Below are 16,690 nucleotides of genomic sequence, written 5' to 3'. Positions count from 1 at the left end.
TTAATAAAACTGTTCATTGTTAATAAAACTGTTCATTGTTAATAAAACTGTTCATTGTTAATAAAACTGTTCATTGTTAATAAAACTGTTCATTGTTAATAAAACTGTTCATTGTTAATAAAACTGTTCATTGTTAATAAAACTGTTAATTGTTAATAAAACTGTTAATTGTTAATAAAACTGTTCATTTACTGTTTTTTTTATATATATAAAAGCCTCCATGCTGCAAGTATGTTGAAACTAAGTTGTTTTCAAGTCGTTGAAACAACCTGCAAAAATACCTACTTTCAAAATAAATGTCAACTTCAAATTCCAAAACTGAATTTAGATTGGATGTCAGAATAGTCTTTACTTGGTGTTGCTAGGTGGGATAGCCCCAATGTCAAAACACAGTTTTAACCTGTCCGAATCAATAAACAATTTCCAGAAACAACAAGAGGCAATAAATCACTGATATATCTATTAGGGGGGAAATCAGGCTGTACATGCTATTGATGCTAACAGAACAACAAAAAAACACATGGAAATGGGAGATATCTTCTACCTCCCTGGTTAGAGGACAACCTGCAGAAGACAGTCAGCTACATGTTGGAGTGATGCATTTAAATGTAGGGGTCGCTAAACAAAGGAGAGCAACACTTATTTCTCATCACTCATATACATATCACGTTGAAATCAATTGTGCCGAGAGAAGGAGATGAGGTTGCACTTCCTGTTAAAACTAACAGCTCAAAAACCACAAGGAATCTGGGAATAATGTGTACATCATTGGTTTGAGGACAATTTGTAGAAAACAGCTAGCTACATTTTGAAGTGTTGCATTTTGATTCAAGTGGGTCACCGACGAGGTAAGTCTAACACAACACGATGTTAATCACATAAATACTACTCTTTCAATTCAGAGCCTGTACTTTTCTCAATGAGGCTCATATCCATATCATGCTGAAATCAATAGAACAGGGAGCAAATGTTTAGGGTTCTACATTATGACATCATTAGAATACTCCTACTACAATGTTAAAACATTCTACATTGTGACATCATTAAAATACTTCTACTACAATGTTAAAACATTCTACATTGTGACATCATTTCGTTGATATCATGGAACAACTCCTTCATGTATGTACTTTCTGATGTTTTATCAGAGATCTTTTACCAGAGTAACTCTTCCCACATTGATCACAGCTATGAGGTTTCTCTCCTGTGTGTGTTCTCCGGTGTGCTATCAGGATATTTGCCTGAGTGAAACTCTTCCCACATTGATCACAGCTAAAAGGTTTCTCTCCTGTGTGTGTTCTCTGGTGCATAGTCAGACAGCTAGATGTAACAAAACTCTTCCCACATTGATCACAGCTATAAGGTTTCTCTCCAGTGTGTGTTCTCAAATGTACCATCAGGTTGCTTGAGTGAGTAAACCTCTTCTCACATTGACTACAGCTATAAGGTTTCTCTCCTGTGTGTGTTCTCTCGTGAATAGTCAGCTGGCTAGATGAAGTAAAACTCTTCCCACATTGACTACAGCTATAAGGTCTATCTCCTGTGTGTGTTCTCTGATGTGTTTTCAGGCTGCTTGGAACATTAAAACTCTTCCCACATCGATCACAACTATAAGGTTTCTCACCAGTGTGTATTCTCTGGTGTATAGTCAGACTGCTAGATGTAACAAATCTCTTCCCACATTGATCACAGCTATAAGGTTTCTCTCCTGTGTGTGTTTTCTGGTGTGCTTTCAGGCTGCTTGTAACACTAAAACTCTTCCCACATTGATCACAGCTATTAGGTTTCTCTCCGGTGTGGATTCTCAGATGTCTTTTGAGGTCTGCTGAAGAGGGGAATCTCTTCCCACAGTCAGAGCAGTGGTGAGGTTTCTTCCCGGTGGGTCTCCGCTGGTGTTTGAGGTGTTCTGATGTGGAGAGACTCTTCTCTGCCTCGTCAGCATCATGCTGTTGTTGAGGCTCCCCAGAGGATCCACAATAGTCACGTCTCTCTCCTGTGTGAACAACGAAGTCAAACAGATGGTTAAAGGCCCACAACAGCAGTAATCCACTGTTTATTTTAACAAAAAAAATTATGCACATGATGTTGTGTCCAAACTTGTTTAACAATTGTCTTAAGACAGAAGGGGCGGTAGGGTAGCCTAGTGGTTAGAGGGGAGGGGGGTCAGGTAGCCTATTGGTTAGAGGGGAGGGGGGTCAGGTAGCCTAGTGGTTAGAGGGGGCGGCAGGGTAGCCTAGTGGTTAGAGCGTTGTACTAGTAACCGAAAGGTTGCAAGTTCATATCCCCGAGCTGACAAGGTACAAATCTGTCATTCTGCCCCTGAACAGGCAGTTAACCCACTGTTCTTAGGCCGTCATTGAATATAAGAATTTGTTCTTAACTGACTTGTCAAGTTAATTAAAAGTAAAATAAATTTAAAAAATGAATTTTCTTCTTCTTCGGTTTCTTTTTTTCTTCGGCAAGTTGAGGCATCTGTTTCTAGACATTTCTAAAGTACCTGACCACCCCAGTAAAACGAATCCCGCCCGAATAGGGCTGTTTCCTCATCTCTCTGCTGCTGCTGCCTCCGTCACATCCTGACCCAGTCTGTAATATCTACATGTTTCAAGCAAACCACTATAATCCATGTGCACAAGAACGCCAAGGTAACTGGTTTAAATGACTACCGACCCGTAGCTCTCACATCTGTAGCCATGAAGTGCTTTGAAAGGCTACTTCATGGCTCACATCAGCACCATTATCCCAGAAACCGCCTCAACACCCACTCCAATTCACATACCGCCCCAACAGATCCACAGATGATTGCAATCTCTATTGCGCTCCACACTGCCCTTTCCCACCTGGACAAAAGGAACACCTATGTGAGAATGCTATTCATTGACTACAGCTCAGCATTCAACACCATAGTTCCCTCAAAGCTCATCACTAAGCTAAGGAACCCAGGGGGCGAGGGGCTCTCTGGGATCCATCCGTCTTGGGTGGTTTGTGACCTGGCGGTTGAGAGCTTGGGCCGGTGGCCAACAGGAGCTTGGTGAGAGATCTGTCGACGTTTCCTTGGGCGCTTGACCCTGGTTGCTCCTGTGGGTCGCTCTGGACGGGAGTCTGCAAGATGACTAAAGTGAATTGTAAATGTTGAGCAGCTTGTTTTAATAATCCTTTTTTTTTTAATCATCCGCCATACTGATCCTCAACACGGGAGCTCAGTCCCGTCCTCTACTTCCAAGTTCACCCACAACTGTATGGCAGCGCAACACTCCACCACCATCATTAAGCTGGCTGACAACCAGACGGTGGTAGGCCTGATCACAGATGATGAAGAGACAGGCTATAGGGAGGAGGTCAGAGACCTGACAGTGTTGTTCCAGGATAACAACCTCTTCCTCAACGATGAGACAGGCTATAGGGAGGAGGTCAGAGACCTGACAGTGTGGTGCCAGGATAACAACCTCTTCCTCAACAATGAGACAGGCTATAGGGAGGAGGTCAGAGACCTGACAGTGTGGTGCCAGGATAACAACCTCTTCCTCAACGATGAGACAGGCTATAGGGAGGAGGTCAGAGACCTGACAGTGTGGTCTCAGGATAACAACCTCTTCCTCAACGATGAGACAGGCTATAGGGAGGAGGTCAGAGACCTGACAGTGTGGTGCCAGGATAACAACCTCTTCCTCAACGATGAGACAGGCTATAGGGAGGAGGTCAGAGACCTGACAGTGTGGTGCCAGGATAACAACCTCTTCCTCAACAATGAGACAGGCTATAGGGAGGAGGTCAGATACCTGACAGTGTGGTGCCAGGATAACAACCTCTTCCTCAACGATGAGACAGGCTATAGGGAGGAGGTCAGAGACCTGACAGTGTGGTGCCAGGATAACAACCTCTTCCTCAACGTGGGCAAGACAAAGGAGCTGATCGTGGAGTTCAGGAAACGGAGGGCCGAACACGCCCCCATTCACATTGACAAAAACACACCAAGACAGTCGTGAAGAGGGCACAACAAAGCCTATCCCCCCTCAGGAGACTGAAAAGATTTGGCATGGGTCCTCAGATCCTCAAAAGGTTTTACAGCTGCACCATCGAGAGCATCCTGAATGGTTGCATCACTACCTGGTATGGCAACTGCTCGGACTCCAACCGCAAGGCACTACAGAGGGTACTGCGTACGGCCCAGTACATCACTGGGGCCAAACATCCTGCCATCCAGGACCTCTATACCAGGCGGTGTTAGAGGAAGGCTCCAAAAATTGTCAAAAGACTCCAGCCACCCAAGTGACAGACAGTACTCTCCGCTACCGCACAGCAAGCAGTACCAGATTGCCAAGCCTGGGACCAAAAGACTGCTGAACAGCTTCTACCCCCAAACCATAAGACTGCTGAACAGCTTCTACCCCCAAACCATAAGACTGCTGAACAGCTTCTACCCCCAAACCATAAGACTGCTGAACAGCTTCTACCCCCAAACCATAAGACTGCTGAACAGCTTCTACCCCCAAACCATAAGACTGCTGAACAGCTTCTACCCCCAAACCATAAGACCGCTGGACAGCTTCTACCCCCAAACCATAAGACTGCTGAACAGCTTCTACCCCCAAACCATAAGACTGCTGAACAGCTTCTACCCCCAAACCATAAGACTGCTGAACAGCTTCTACCCCCAAACCATAAGAATGCTGAACAGCTTCTACCCCCAAACCATAAGACTGCTGAACAGCTTCTACCCCCAAACCATAAGACCGCTGGACAGCTTCTACCCCCAAACCATAAGACTGCTGAACAGCTTCTACCCCCAAACCATAAGACTGCTGAACAGCTTCTACCCCCAAACCATAAGACCGCTGGACAGCTTCTACCCCCAAACCATAAGACTGCTGAACAGCTTCTACCCCCAAACCATAAGAATGCTGAACAGCTTCTACCCCCAAACCATAAGACTGCTGAACAGCTTCTACCCCCAAACCATAAGACCGCTGGACAGCTTCTACCCCCAAACCATAAGACCGCTGGACAGCTTCTACCCCCAAACCATAAGACTGCTGAACAGCTTCTACCCCCAAACCATAAGACTGCTGAACAGCTTCTACCCCCAAACCATAAGACTGCTGAACAGCTTCTACCCCCAAACCATAAGACCGCTGGACAGCTTCTACCCCCAAACCATAAGACCGCTGGACAGCTTCTACCCCCAAACCATAAGACTGCTGAACAGCTTCTACCCCCAAACCATAAGACCGCTGAACAGCTTCTACCCCCAAACCATAAGACCGCTGGACAGCTAATCAAAATGGCCACCCAGACTATTTACATTGACCCCCACCCTTTTCCCCCCTTAACTCGCTGAACCCCTTTTATCATTTATTTACCCCCCAAAAAGCTCCAATGACTCTACCCGCACACTCACTACACTCTACCCGCACACTCACTACAATCTACCCGCACACTCACTACAATCTACCCGCACACTCACTACACTCCACCCGCACACTCACTACACTCCACCCGCACACTCACTACACTCCACCCGCACACTCACTAGACTCCACCCGCACACTCACTACACTCAACCTGCACACTCACTACACTCTACCCGCACACTCACTACACTCAACCTGCACACTCACTACACTCTACCCGCACACTCACTACACTCAACCTGCACACTCACTACACTCTACCTGCACACTCACTACACTCCACCCGCACACTCACTACACTCAACCTGCACACTCACTACACTCACTACACACTCACTACATTCTACCTGCACACTCACTACATTCTACCCGCACACTCACCACACTCTACCCGCACACTCACTACACTCTACCCGCACACTCACTACACTCTACCCGCACACTCACTACACTCTACCCGCACACTCACTACACTCTACCCGCACACTGACTACACTCTACCCGCACACTCACCACACTCTACCCGCACACTCACTACACTCTACCCGCACACTCACTACACTCTACCCGCACACTCACTACACTCTACCCGCACACTCACTACACTCTACCCGCACACTCACTACACTCTACCCGCACACTCACCACACTCTACCCGCACACTCACCACACTCTACCCGCACACTGACTACACTCTACCTGCACACTCACTACATTCTACCTGCACACTCACCACACTCTACCTGCACACTCACCACACTCACTACTCTACCCGCACACTCACCACACTCTACCCGCACACTCACCACACTCTACCCCCACACTCACTACACTCTACCTGCACACTCACTACACTCTACCCGCACACTCACTACACTCTACCCGCACTACACTCTACCCGCACACGCACTACACTCTACCCGCACACTCACTACACCTACACACTCTCTACACTCTACCTTCACACTCACTACACTCTACCCGCACACGCACTACACTCTACCCGCACACTCACTACACCTGCACACTCACTACACTCTACCCGCACACTCATTACACTCTACCCGCACACTCATTACACTCTACCCGCACACTCATTACACTCTACCCGCACACTCATTACACTCTACCCGCACACTCATTACACTCTACCCGCACACTCATTACACTCTACCTGCACACTCACTACACTCTACCCGCACACTCACCACACTCTACCCGCACACTCACCACACTCTACCTGCACACTCAATAAACTCAACCTGCACACTGACCAGACTCTACCAGCACACTCACTACACTCTACCTGCACACTCACTACACTCACCACACTCTACCGGCACACTCACAACACTCTACCCGCACACTGACTACACTATCTGCACACTCACTACACTCTACCCACACACTAACTACACTCTACCAGCACACTCACTAGACTCTACCCCAACATCCTACACTGACACTCCAACACACATACTACTAGTGTTACACAGTACCACAAGAATGTAACGGTAGCAAAACGTTATGATACACTACATGACCAACAGTACGTGGACACTCCATGACCAACAGTACGTGGACACTACATGACCAACAGTACGTGGACACTAAATGACCAACAGTACGTGGACACTACATGACCAACAGTACGTGGACACTACATGGCCAACAGGACACTACATGACCAACAGGACACTACGTGACCAACAGTACGTGGACACTACATGACCAACAGGACACTACATGACCAACAGGACACTACATGACCAACAGTACGTGGACACTACATGACCAACAGGACACTACATGACCAACAGGACACTACATGACCAACAGGACACTACATGACCAACAGTACGTGGACACTACATGACCAACAGGACACTACATGACCAACAGGATACTACATGACCAACAGGATACTACATGACCAACAGGATACTACATGACCAACAGGACACTACATGACCAACAGGACACTACATGACCAACAGGACACTACATGACCAACAGGACACTACATGACCAACAGGACACTACATGACCAACAGGACACTACATGACCAACAGGACACTACATGACCAACAGGACACTACATGACCAACAGTACGTGGACACTACATTTTTATTTATTTTTATTTATTTCACCTTTATTTAACCAGGTAGGCTAGTTGAGAACAAGTTCTCATTTGCAACTGCGACCTGGCCAAGATAAAGCATAGCAGTGTGAGCATACAACAAAGAGTTACACATGGAGTAAACAATTAACAAGTCAATAACACAGTAGAAAACAGAGGGGGGGTCTATATACAATGTGTGCAAAAGGCATGAGGAGGTAGGCAAATAATTACAATTTTGCAGATTAACACTGGAGTGATGAATGATCAGATGGTCATGTACAGGTAGAGATATTGGTGTGCAAAAGAGCAGAAAAGTAAATAAATAAAAACAGTATGGGGATGAGGTAGGTGAAAAGGGTGGGCTATTTACCAATAGACTATGTACAGCTGCAGCGATCGGTTAGCTGCTCAGATAGCTGATGTTTGAAGTTGGTGAGGGAGATAAAAGTCTCCAACTTCAGGGATTTTTGCAATTCGTTCCAGTCACAGGCAGCAGAGTACTGGAACGAAAGGCGGCCAAATGAGGTGTTGGCTTTAGGGATGATCAGTGAGATACACCTGCTGGAGCGCGTGCTACGGATGGGTGTTGCCATCGTGACCAGTGAGCTGAGATAAGGCGGAGCTTTACCTAGCATAGACTTGTAGATGACCTGGAGCCAGTGGGTCTGGCGACGAATATGTAGCGAGGGCCAGCCGACTAGAGCATACAAGTCGCAATGGTGGGTGGTATAAGGTGCTTTAGTGACAAAACGGATGGCACTGTGATAGACTGCATCCAGTTTGCTGAGTAGAGTGTTGGAAGCCATTTTGTAGATGACATCGCCGAAGTCGAGGATCGGTAGGATAGTCAGTTTTACTAGGGTAAGCTTGGCGGCTTGAGTGAAGGAGGCTTTGTTGCGGAATAGAAAGCCGACTCTTGATTTGATTTTCGATTGGAGATGTTTGATATGAGTCTGGAAGGAGAGTTTGCAGTCTAGCGAGACACCTAGGTACTTATAGACGTCCACATATTCTAGGTCGGAACCATCCAGGGTGGTGATGCTAGTCGGGCATGCGGGTGCAGGCAGCGACCGGTTGAAAAGCATGCATTTGGTTTTACTAGCGTTTAAGAGCAGTTGGAGGCCACGGAAGGAGTGTTGTATGGCATTGAAGCTTGTTTGGAGGTTAGATAGCACAGTGTCCAAAGACGGGCCGAAAGTATATAGAATGGTGTCGTCTGCGTAGAGGTGGATCAGGGAATCGCCCGCAGCAAGAGCAACATCATTGATATACACAGAGAAAAGAGTCGGCCCGAGAATTGAACCCTGTGGCACCCCCATAGAGACTGCCAGAGGACCGGACAGCATGCCCTCCGATTTGACACACTGAACTCTGTCTGCAAAGTAATTGGTGAACCAGGCAAGGCAGTCATCCGAAAAACCGAGGCTACTGAGTCTGCCGATAAGAATATGGTGATTGACAGAGTCGAAAGCCTTGGCAAGGTCGATGAAGACGGCTGCACAGTACTGTCTTTTATCGATGGCGGTTATGATATCGTTTAGTACCTTGAGTGTGGCTGAGGTGCACCCATGACCGGCTCGGAAACCAGATTGCACAGCGGAGAAGGTACGGTGGGATTCGAGATGGTCAGTGACCTGTTTGTTGACTTGGCTTTCGAAGATCTTAGATAGGCAGGGCAGGATGGATATAGGTCTGTAACAGTTTGGGTCCAGGGTGTCTCCCCCTTTGAAGAGGGGGATGACTGCGGCAGCTTTCCAATCCTTGGGGATCTCAGACGATATGAAAGAGAGGTTGAACAGGCTGGTAATAGGGGTTGCGACAATGGTGGCAGATAGTTTCAGAAATAGAGGGTCCAGATTGTCAAGCCCAGCTGATTTGTACGGGTCCAGGTTTTGCAGCTCTTTCAGAACATCTGCTATCTGGATTTGGGTAAAGGAGAACCTGGAGAGGCTTGGGCGAGGAGCTGCGGGGGGGGCGGAGCTGTTGGCCGAGGTTGAAGTAGCCAGGCGGAAGGCATGGCCAGCCGTTGAGAAATGCTTATTGAAGTTTTCGATAATCATGGATTTATCAGTGGTGACCGTGTTACCTAGCCTCAGTGCAGTGGGCAGCTGGGAGGAGGTGCTCTTGTTCTCCATGGACTTCACAGTGTCCCAGAACTTTTTGGAGTTGGAGCTACAGGATGCAAACTTCTGCCTGAAGAAGCTGGCCTTAGCTTTCCTGACTGACTGCGTGTATTGGTTCCGGACTTCCCTGAACAGTTGCATATCACGGGGACTATTCGATGCTATTGCAGTCCGCCACAGGATGTTTTTGTGCTGGTCGAGGGCAGTCAGGTCTGGGGTGAACCAAGGGCTGTATCTGTTCTTAGTTCTGCATTTTTTGAACGGAGCATGCTTATCTAAAATGGTGAGGAAGTTACTTTTAAAGAATGACCAGGCATCCTCAACTGACGGGATGAGGTCAATGTCCTTCCAGGATACCCGGGCCAGGTCGATTAGAAAGGCCTGCTCACAGAAGTGTTTTAGGGAGCGTTTGACAGTGATGAGGGGTGGTCGTTTGACTGCGGCTCCGTAGCGGATACAGGCAATGAGGCAGTGATCGCTGAGATCCTGGTTGAAGACAGCGGAGGTGTATTTGGAGGGCCAGTTGGTCAGGATGACGTCTATGAGGGTGCCCTTGTTTACAGAGTTAGGGTTGTACCTGGTGGGTTCCTTGATGATTTGTGTGAGATTGAGGGCATCTAGCTTAGATTGTAGGACTGGCGGGGTGTTAAGCATATCCCAGTTTAGGTCACCTAACAGAACAAACTCTGAAGCTAGATGGGGGGCGATCAATTCACAAATGGTGTCCAGGGCACAGCTGGGAGCTGAGGGGGGTCGGTAGCAGGCAGCAACCGTGAGAGACTTATTTCTGGAGAGAGTAATTTTCAAAATTAGTAGTTCGAACTGTTTGGGTATGGACCTGGAAAGTATGACATTACTTTGCAGGCTATCTCTGCAGTAAACTGCAACTCCTCCCCCTTTGGCAGTTCTATCTTGACGGAAGATGTTATAGTTGGGTATGGAAATCTCTGAATTTTTGGTGGCCTTCCTGAGCCAGGATTCAGACACAGCAAGGACATCAGGGTTAGCAGAGTGTGCTAAAGCAGTGAGTAAGACAAACTTAGGGAGGAGGCTTCTGATGTTGACATGCATGAAACCAAGGCTTTTTCGATCACAGAAGTCAACAAATGAGGGTGCCTGGGGACATGCAGGGCCTGGGTTTACCTCCACATCACCCGCGGAACAGAGAAGGAGTAGTATGAGGGTGCGGCTAAAGGCTATCAAAACTGGTCGCCTAGAGCGTTGGGGACAGAGAATAAGAGGAGCAGGTTTCTGGGCATGGTAGAATATATTCAGGGCATAATGCGCAGACAGGGTTATGGTGGGGTGCGGGTACAGTGGAGGTAAGCCCAGGCACTAGGTGATGATGAGAGAGGTTGTATCTCTGGACATGCTGGTAGTAATGGGTGAGGTCACCGCATGTGTGGGAGGTGGGACAAAGGAGTTATCAGGGGTATGAAGAGTGGAACTAGGGGCTCCATTGTGAACTAAAACAATGATAACTAACCTGAACAACAGTATACAAGGCATATTGACATTTGAGAGAGACATACAGCGAGGCATACAGTAATCACAGGTGTTGAATTGGGAAAGCTAGCTAAAACAGTAGGTGAGACAACAGCTAATCAGCTAGCACAACAACAGCAGGTAAAATGGCGTAGACTAGGCAACGGGGCCAACAGATAAAACAAACAAGCAGAATGGAGTACCGTGATTAATGGACAGTCCAGCGTGCATCAGCTATGTAGCCAAGAGATCAGTGTCCAGGGGGCAGCGGTGGATGGGGCAGGGAAGCTGGACTGGCGAGTGTTATCCAGGTTAAAAAAAACTAACAATGACTAAATAGCTTGTAGCTAGTTAGCTGGTTAGCTTCTGGAGGTTCTTGAGTGTGTTCTAAAAATAAATTAAAAAATAATAGCGATTCCGAATCACATTGGGTGAGGCAGGTTTCCGGAAGGTATAAACAAATTAAAAGTCAAAAGAGATAGAAAGTAAATATGGGTCCGGTGGGCGTTTGGGACGCGGCAATTCAGGCGGTTAGCAGGCCTGTGCTAACAAGCTAACAGTTTGTAGGCCCGGGCTAGACAAGGTAGCAGTTAGCGGACCGGAGCTGGACAAGCTAGCAGTTAGCAGGCCGAATTAGCAAGCAGGGAGATAGCGAGGGCTAGAGAGTTAGCCTTTGGGGGACGTCGCGATGGGGTGAGTCTGTTTATTCCTCTTCATGCGGTGACATCGATAGACCGGTCGTGGGCCCGGGTATTGTAGCTCAGGAGTATGCTACGGTGGTAGCGCAGGCCGGGCTAGCTTCAAGCTAAGTGGGTGGAAACGCTAGCCAGGGGTAATCATCCGGGGTTGCGGTTTAGCTAGATAGCTAGTTGTGAAGATCCAGCGTATTTGGAAGCTTAGGTTTAGCAAAATGTTTTTAAAGGGATAGCTATGTAAAAAACGAAAAACATGTAAAAAACGAAAAATAAACGAAAAATAAACGAAATATACAGGGACACGACACAACAGGACGACAGGATGACTTACTGCTACGCCATTTTGGAGATTCATTTGACCAACAGTACGTGGACACTACGTGACCAACAGTAGGTGGACACTACGTGACCAACAGTAGGTGGACACTACGTGACCAACAGTAGGTGGACACTACGTGACCAACAGTAGGTGGACACTACGTGACCAACAGTAGGTGGACACTACGTGACCAACAGTAGGTGGACACTACGTGACCAACAGTAGGTGGACACTACGTGACCAACAGTAGGTGGACACTACGTGACCAACCGTAGGTGGACACTACGTGACCAACCGTAGGTGGACACTACGTGACCAACAGTAGGTGGACACTACGTGACCAACAGTAGGTGGACACTACGTGACCAACAGTAGGTGGACACTACGTGACCAACAGTAGGTGGACACTACGTGACCAACAGTAGGTGGACACTACGTGACCAACAGTAGGTGGACACTACGTGACCAACAGTAGGTGGACACTACGTGACCAACAGTAGGTGGACACTACGTGACCAACAGTAGGTGGACACTACGTGACCAACAGTAGGTGGACACTACGTGACCAACAGTAGGTGGACACTACGTGACCAACAGTAGGTGGACACTACGTGACCAACAGTAGGTGGACACTACGTGGCCAACAGTACGGGGACACTACGTGGCCAACAGTACGTGGACACTACGTGACCAACAGTACGTGGACACTACGTGACCAACAGTACGTGGACACTACGTGACCAACAGTACGTGGACACTACGTGACCAACAGTACGTGGACACTACATGACCAACAGGACACTACATGATCAACAGTACGTGGACACTACATGACCAACAGTACGGGGACACTACATGATCAACAGTACGTGGACACTACATGACCAACAGTACGTGGACACTACATGACCAACAGTACGTGGACACTACATGACCAACAGTATGTGGACACTACGTGGACACTACATGACCAACAGTACGTGGACACTACATGACCAACAGTACGTGGACACTACATGACCAACAGTACGTGGACACTACATGACCAACAGTACGTGGACACTACATGACCAACAGTACGTGGACACTACATGACCAACAGTACGTGGACACTACATGACCAACAGTACGTGGACACTACATGACCAACAGTACGTGGACACTACATGACCAACAGTACGTGGACACTACATGACCAACAGTACGTGGACACTACATGACCAACAGTACGTGGACACTACATGACCAACAGTACGTGGACACTACATGACCAACAGGACACTACATGATCAACAGTACGTGGACACTACATGACCAACAGTACGTGGACACTACATGACCAACAGTATGTGGACACTACATGGACACTACATGACCAACAGTACGTGGACACTACATGACCAACAGTACGTGGACACTACATGACAAAACAGTACGTGGGACACTACATGACCAACAGTATGTGGACACTACATGACCAACAGTACGTGGACACTACATGACCAACAGTATGTGGACACCTGCTCGTCAAACATCTCATTCCAAAATCATGGGCATTAATATGCAGTTCTGTGCAGGCAAGTCAAGTTCTTCCACACCGTACCTCGACAAACCATTTCTGTTTGGCTTGTGTTGTCATGCTGAATTGTCATGCTGAAACAGGAAAGGGCCAAACTGTTGCTACGGATTTGGAAGCATGCTGTAGCATTAAAATGTCCCTTCACTGGAACTAAAGGGGCCTGAACCATGAAAAAACAGCCCCAGATCATTATTCCTCTTTCCACCAAACTTTACAGTTCAAACTATGCATTCAGGCAGGTAGCACCCGCTAAACCCAGATTTGTCCGTCAAGAATGAATCACACTTCACCACCTGGCAGTCCGATGCTCCAGAATCACCTGGCAGTCCGATGCTCCAGAATCACCTGGCAGTCCGATGCTCCAGAATCACCTGGCAGTCCGATGCTCCAGAATCACCTGGCAGTCCGATGCTCCAGAATCACCTGGCAGTCCGATGCTCCAGAGTCCAATGGCGGAAACCTTTACACCACTCCGGCCGATGCATGGCAGTGCGCGTGGTGATCTTGGTGCTCGTGTGCGGCTGCCCGGCCGTCCGAGTCAGAGTGGAACACACTTCAGCACTCGGCCTTCCCGTTCTGTGAGCTTGTGTGGCCTACCACTTTGCAGCTGAGCCGTTGTTGCTCTTAGACGTTTCCACTTCACAATAACAGCACACAGTGGACCAGGGGAAGCTCTAGCAGGGCAGAAATTTGACAAAACTGACTTGTTGGAAAGGTGGCATCCTATGACGGTGCTACGTTTTAAAGTCACTGAGCTCTTCAGTAAGGTCATTCTACTGCCAATGTTTGTCTATGGAGATTGCATGTCTGTGTGCTTGATTTTATACACCAGTCAGCAACGGGTGTGGCTGAAATAGCCGAAACCACTAATTTTAAGGGGTGAACACATACATTTGTTTATTTAGTGTACTTGCAACTGCTTGACCAAAAAATATTAGTCAACAAAACAGCCTATCGACCAAAGAATCGGCCAGCTGCCATAAAAAAAAAGTGGGGAAAAAATGTGCAGAATATTATACAATTTGACTTAACAGCTGTAACAACTTGACCCCCACAGGAAATCTACACTGGCAGTTATAGAATATACTATATATCATAGGAACCTGGTTAAACTATCATTATGACATCATGGACGAATGCTAGAATATACTACATAGCCTAGAAACCTGGTTAAACTAACATTATGACATCATAAATGAATTCTAGAATATACTATATATCCTAGACAATTTGACCCCCACAGGAAATCTCCACTGGCAGTTATAGAAATACACATTTACTATATAATTCTTGAAGAATATAACTTAGAAATGCCTCAAAAATGTCAACTCTATTACACTGTCAGAAACCAAAACATAAAGCTCCTATAACACCACTGTTTGTAAACAAACACTCTGCATAGCCTCAAAACCTGTTCCAACCTGCTTATTTGGGTTCTGATGTGGTACAACAGTTGAACTAAGCTCATAAGGCATGTGTTATATTCTTCATGAATCAATGACTATAAATAAATAATTTAAAAGTCAATATGGATGTAGCAATTGCAGATTTCCCCTTTAACACCAAACATCAGTTCAATAACTGCAGAGTTTGTGCCTCTGTTGTTAAGACAGTACTTACTAGTGTTAATCAGGGAACGGTTTCTCAAAACCATCTTATGGTTAAGTTCATCGTTAGAACCATTGGATGCCTTAAGATGACTTTGGGAAACCGGGCCCAGATATCCAGTTTCCTCCTCTTCCTCCTTTTTCGATGTGACAGTCATCTCCCCCTCCTCCTCCTCTTTCACTCCAAAAACTGCATCCTCCTCTTTCTCTTCCTCCTCTTCTTTTACTGTAACATCCTCCTCCTCTTTCACTCTGAACGCGTCTTCATCTTCTGTCAATGTAACGTCTTTCTCTTCTTCTTTCACTGTAACAGCCTCACCCTCTACTTGTTTTACTGTGACATCATCCTCTTCTTCTTTCTCCTCTTTCAGGACAATGTTCAGCCACAGACCCTCTTTCTCCGTCCAGCAGACCTCCTCTTTAGAAGGAGAGTAGCTTAGTGAACTCATCGTCGGAGATGTTAGCTAGGTAGGCTAATGCTAACTTAACCAGCCTGCTAGCTGACCAAGCTTGAACAAAAACAACACCGTAAATATTACATTAAATTGGATCAAATTAAATTGGACAACTAACTAGACGATATGAGTGGGTTTAAAACACAGTGGCTAATATACACTAAAGCGTCTAAAGAGCTTTAATGGTTCGTCTATTTTGTCTAGCAAGCTACCGAGGTGTCTGACTAACCGTTGCTGCTGTTGAAAGAAGCGTTCCGTCCACTACATTATACGTCACACCAGCAGCATTGCCTTAAAGTCTCAGACCGCCATCTGCTGACTGGAGTGGAAAAGCAGTTGAGTAAAATGTATATTTTATTTTCAGACAAAATGCTAAAGCGCAGGAAGAAATTAGAAGAAATTAGTCAAGGAAGTGAAGTCTCCGGAGGCAAGCAGAGGCCAAATTGAGCTCCATTCCGCATTGCTGTGTGCTTCTTAGGATTTTGTATCAATGCGGAGGGGGCTATGTATAGCTCTGCATTGACATGATTGATTTAAGGCAGGCGAGGGCGGGGACACAACCTCACAAACTCAATTCCTTGACAACTTTCTTGACAACAGCTCTGCGCTGCTCTGCGAAGCACGAGAAGTATGACACTTTTGTTGAATAATATATATATATAAATATATATGTATATATTTATTGTCGGTTATATATAAAGCCCCGCAGAACTGATCGATTTCCGCTACAGTCAAAATGTGCTATATTGTAAAATATCATGAAAACAAAAATGTAAGGTTAGGCATTAGGGTTAGCAGTATGGTTAAAGTTAGGCATTAGGGTCAGCAGTATGGTTAAGGTTAGGTTTAGGCATTAGCGTTAGCAGTATGGTTAAGGTTAGGCATTAGGGTT

The 16,690-nt window shown here is 46.7% G+C and overlaps 1 protein-coding gene across 1 annotated transcript; it reads right to left on the bottom strand.

The window, feature by feature from the left end:
- Window positions 1-262: 262 nt before the first annotated feature.
- Window positions 263-15,465, bottom strand: LOC109885402 (gastrula zinc finger protein XlCGF17.1-like). Its single transcript, XM_031821855.1, has 2 exons — window positions 15,357-15,465; window positions 263-1,993 (listed from the first exon to the last, which is right to left on the bottom strand). Exons 1-2 carry the CDS (start codon window positions 15,388-15,390, stop codon window positions 1,119-1,121), a joined length of 909 nt encoding a protein of 302 aa, XP_031677715.1. The 5' UTR covers window positions 15,391-15,465; the 3' UTR covers window positions 263-1,118.
- Between the last annotated feature and the right edge of the window lie 1,225 nt (window positions 15,466-16,690).

The sequence above is a fragment of the Oncorhynchus kisutch genome, unplaced genomic scaffold (assembly GCF_002021735.2).
Source record: "Oncorhynchus kisutch isolate 150728-3 unplaced genomic scaffold, Okis_V2 scaffold4023, whole genome shotgun sequence".
NCBI classification, from domain to species: Eukaryota; Metazoa; Chordata; class Actinopteri; order Salmoniformes; family Salmonidae; genus Oncorhynchus; species Oncorhynchus kisutch.
Note: the sequence above shows the minus strand (reverse complement) of the source record. Positions and strands in the feature narration are given on the sequence as shown.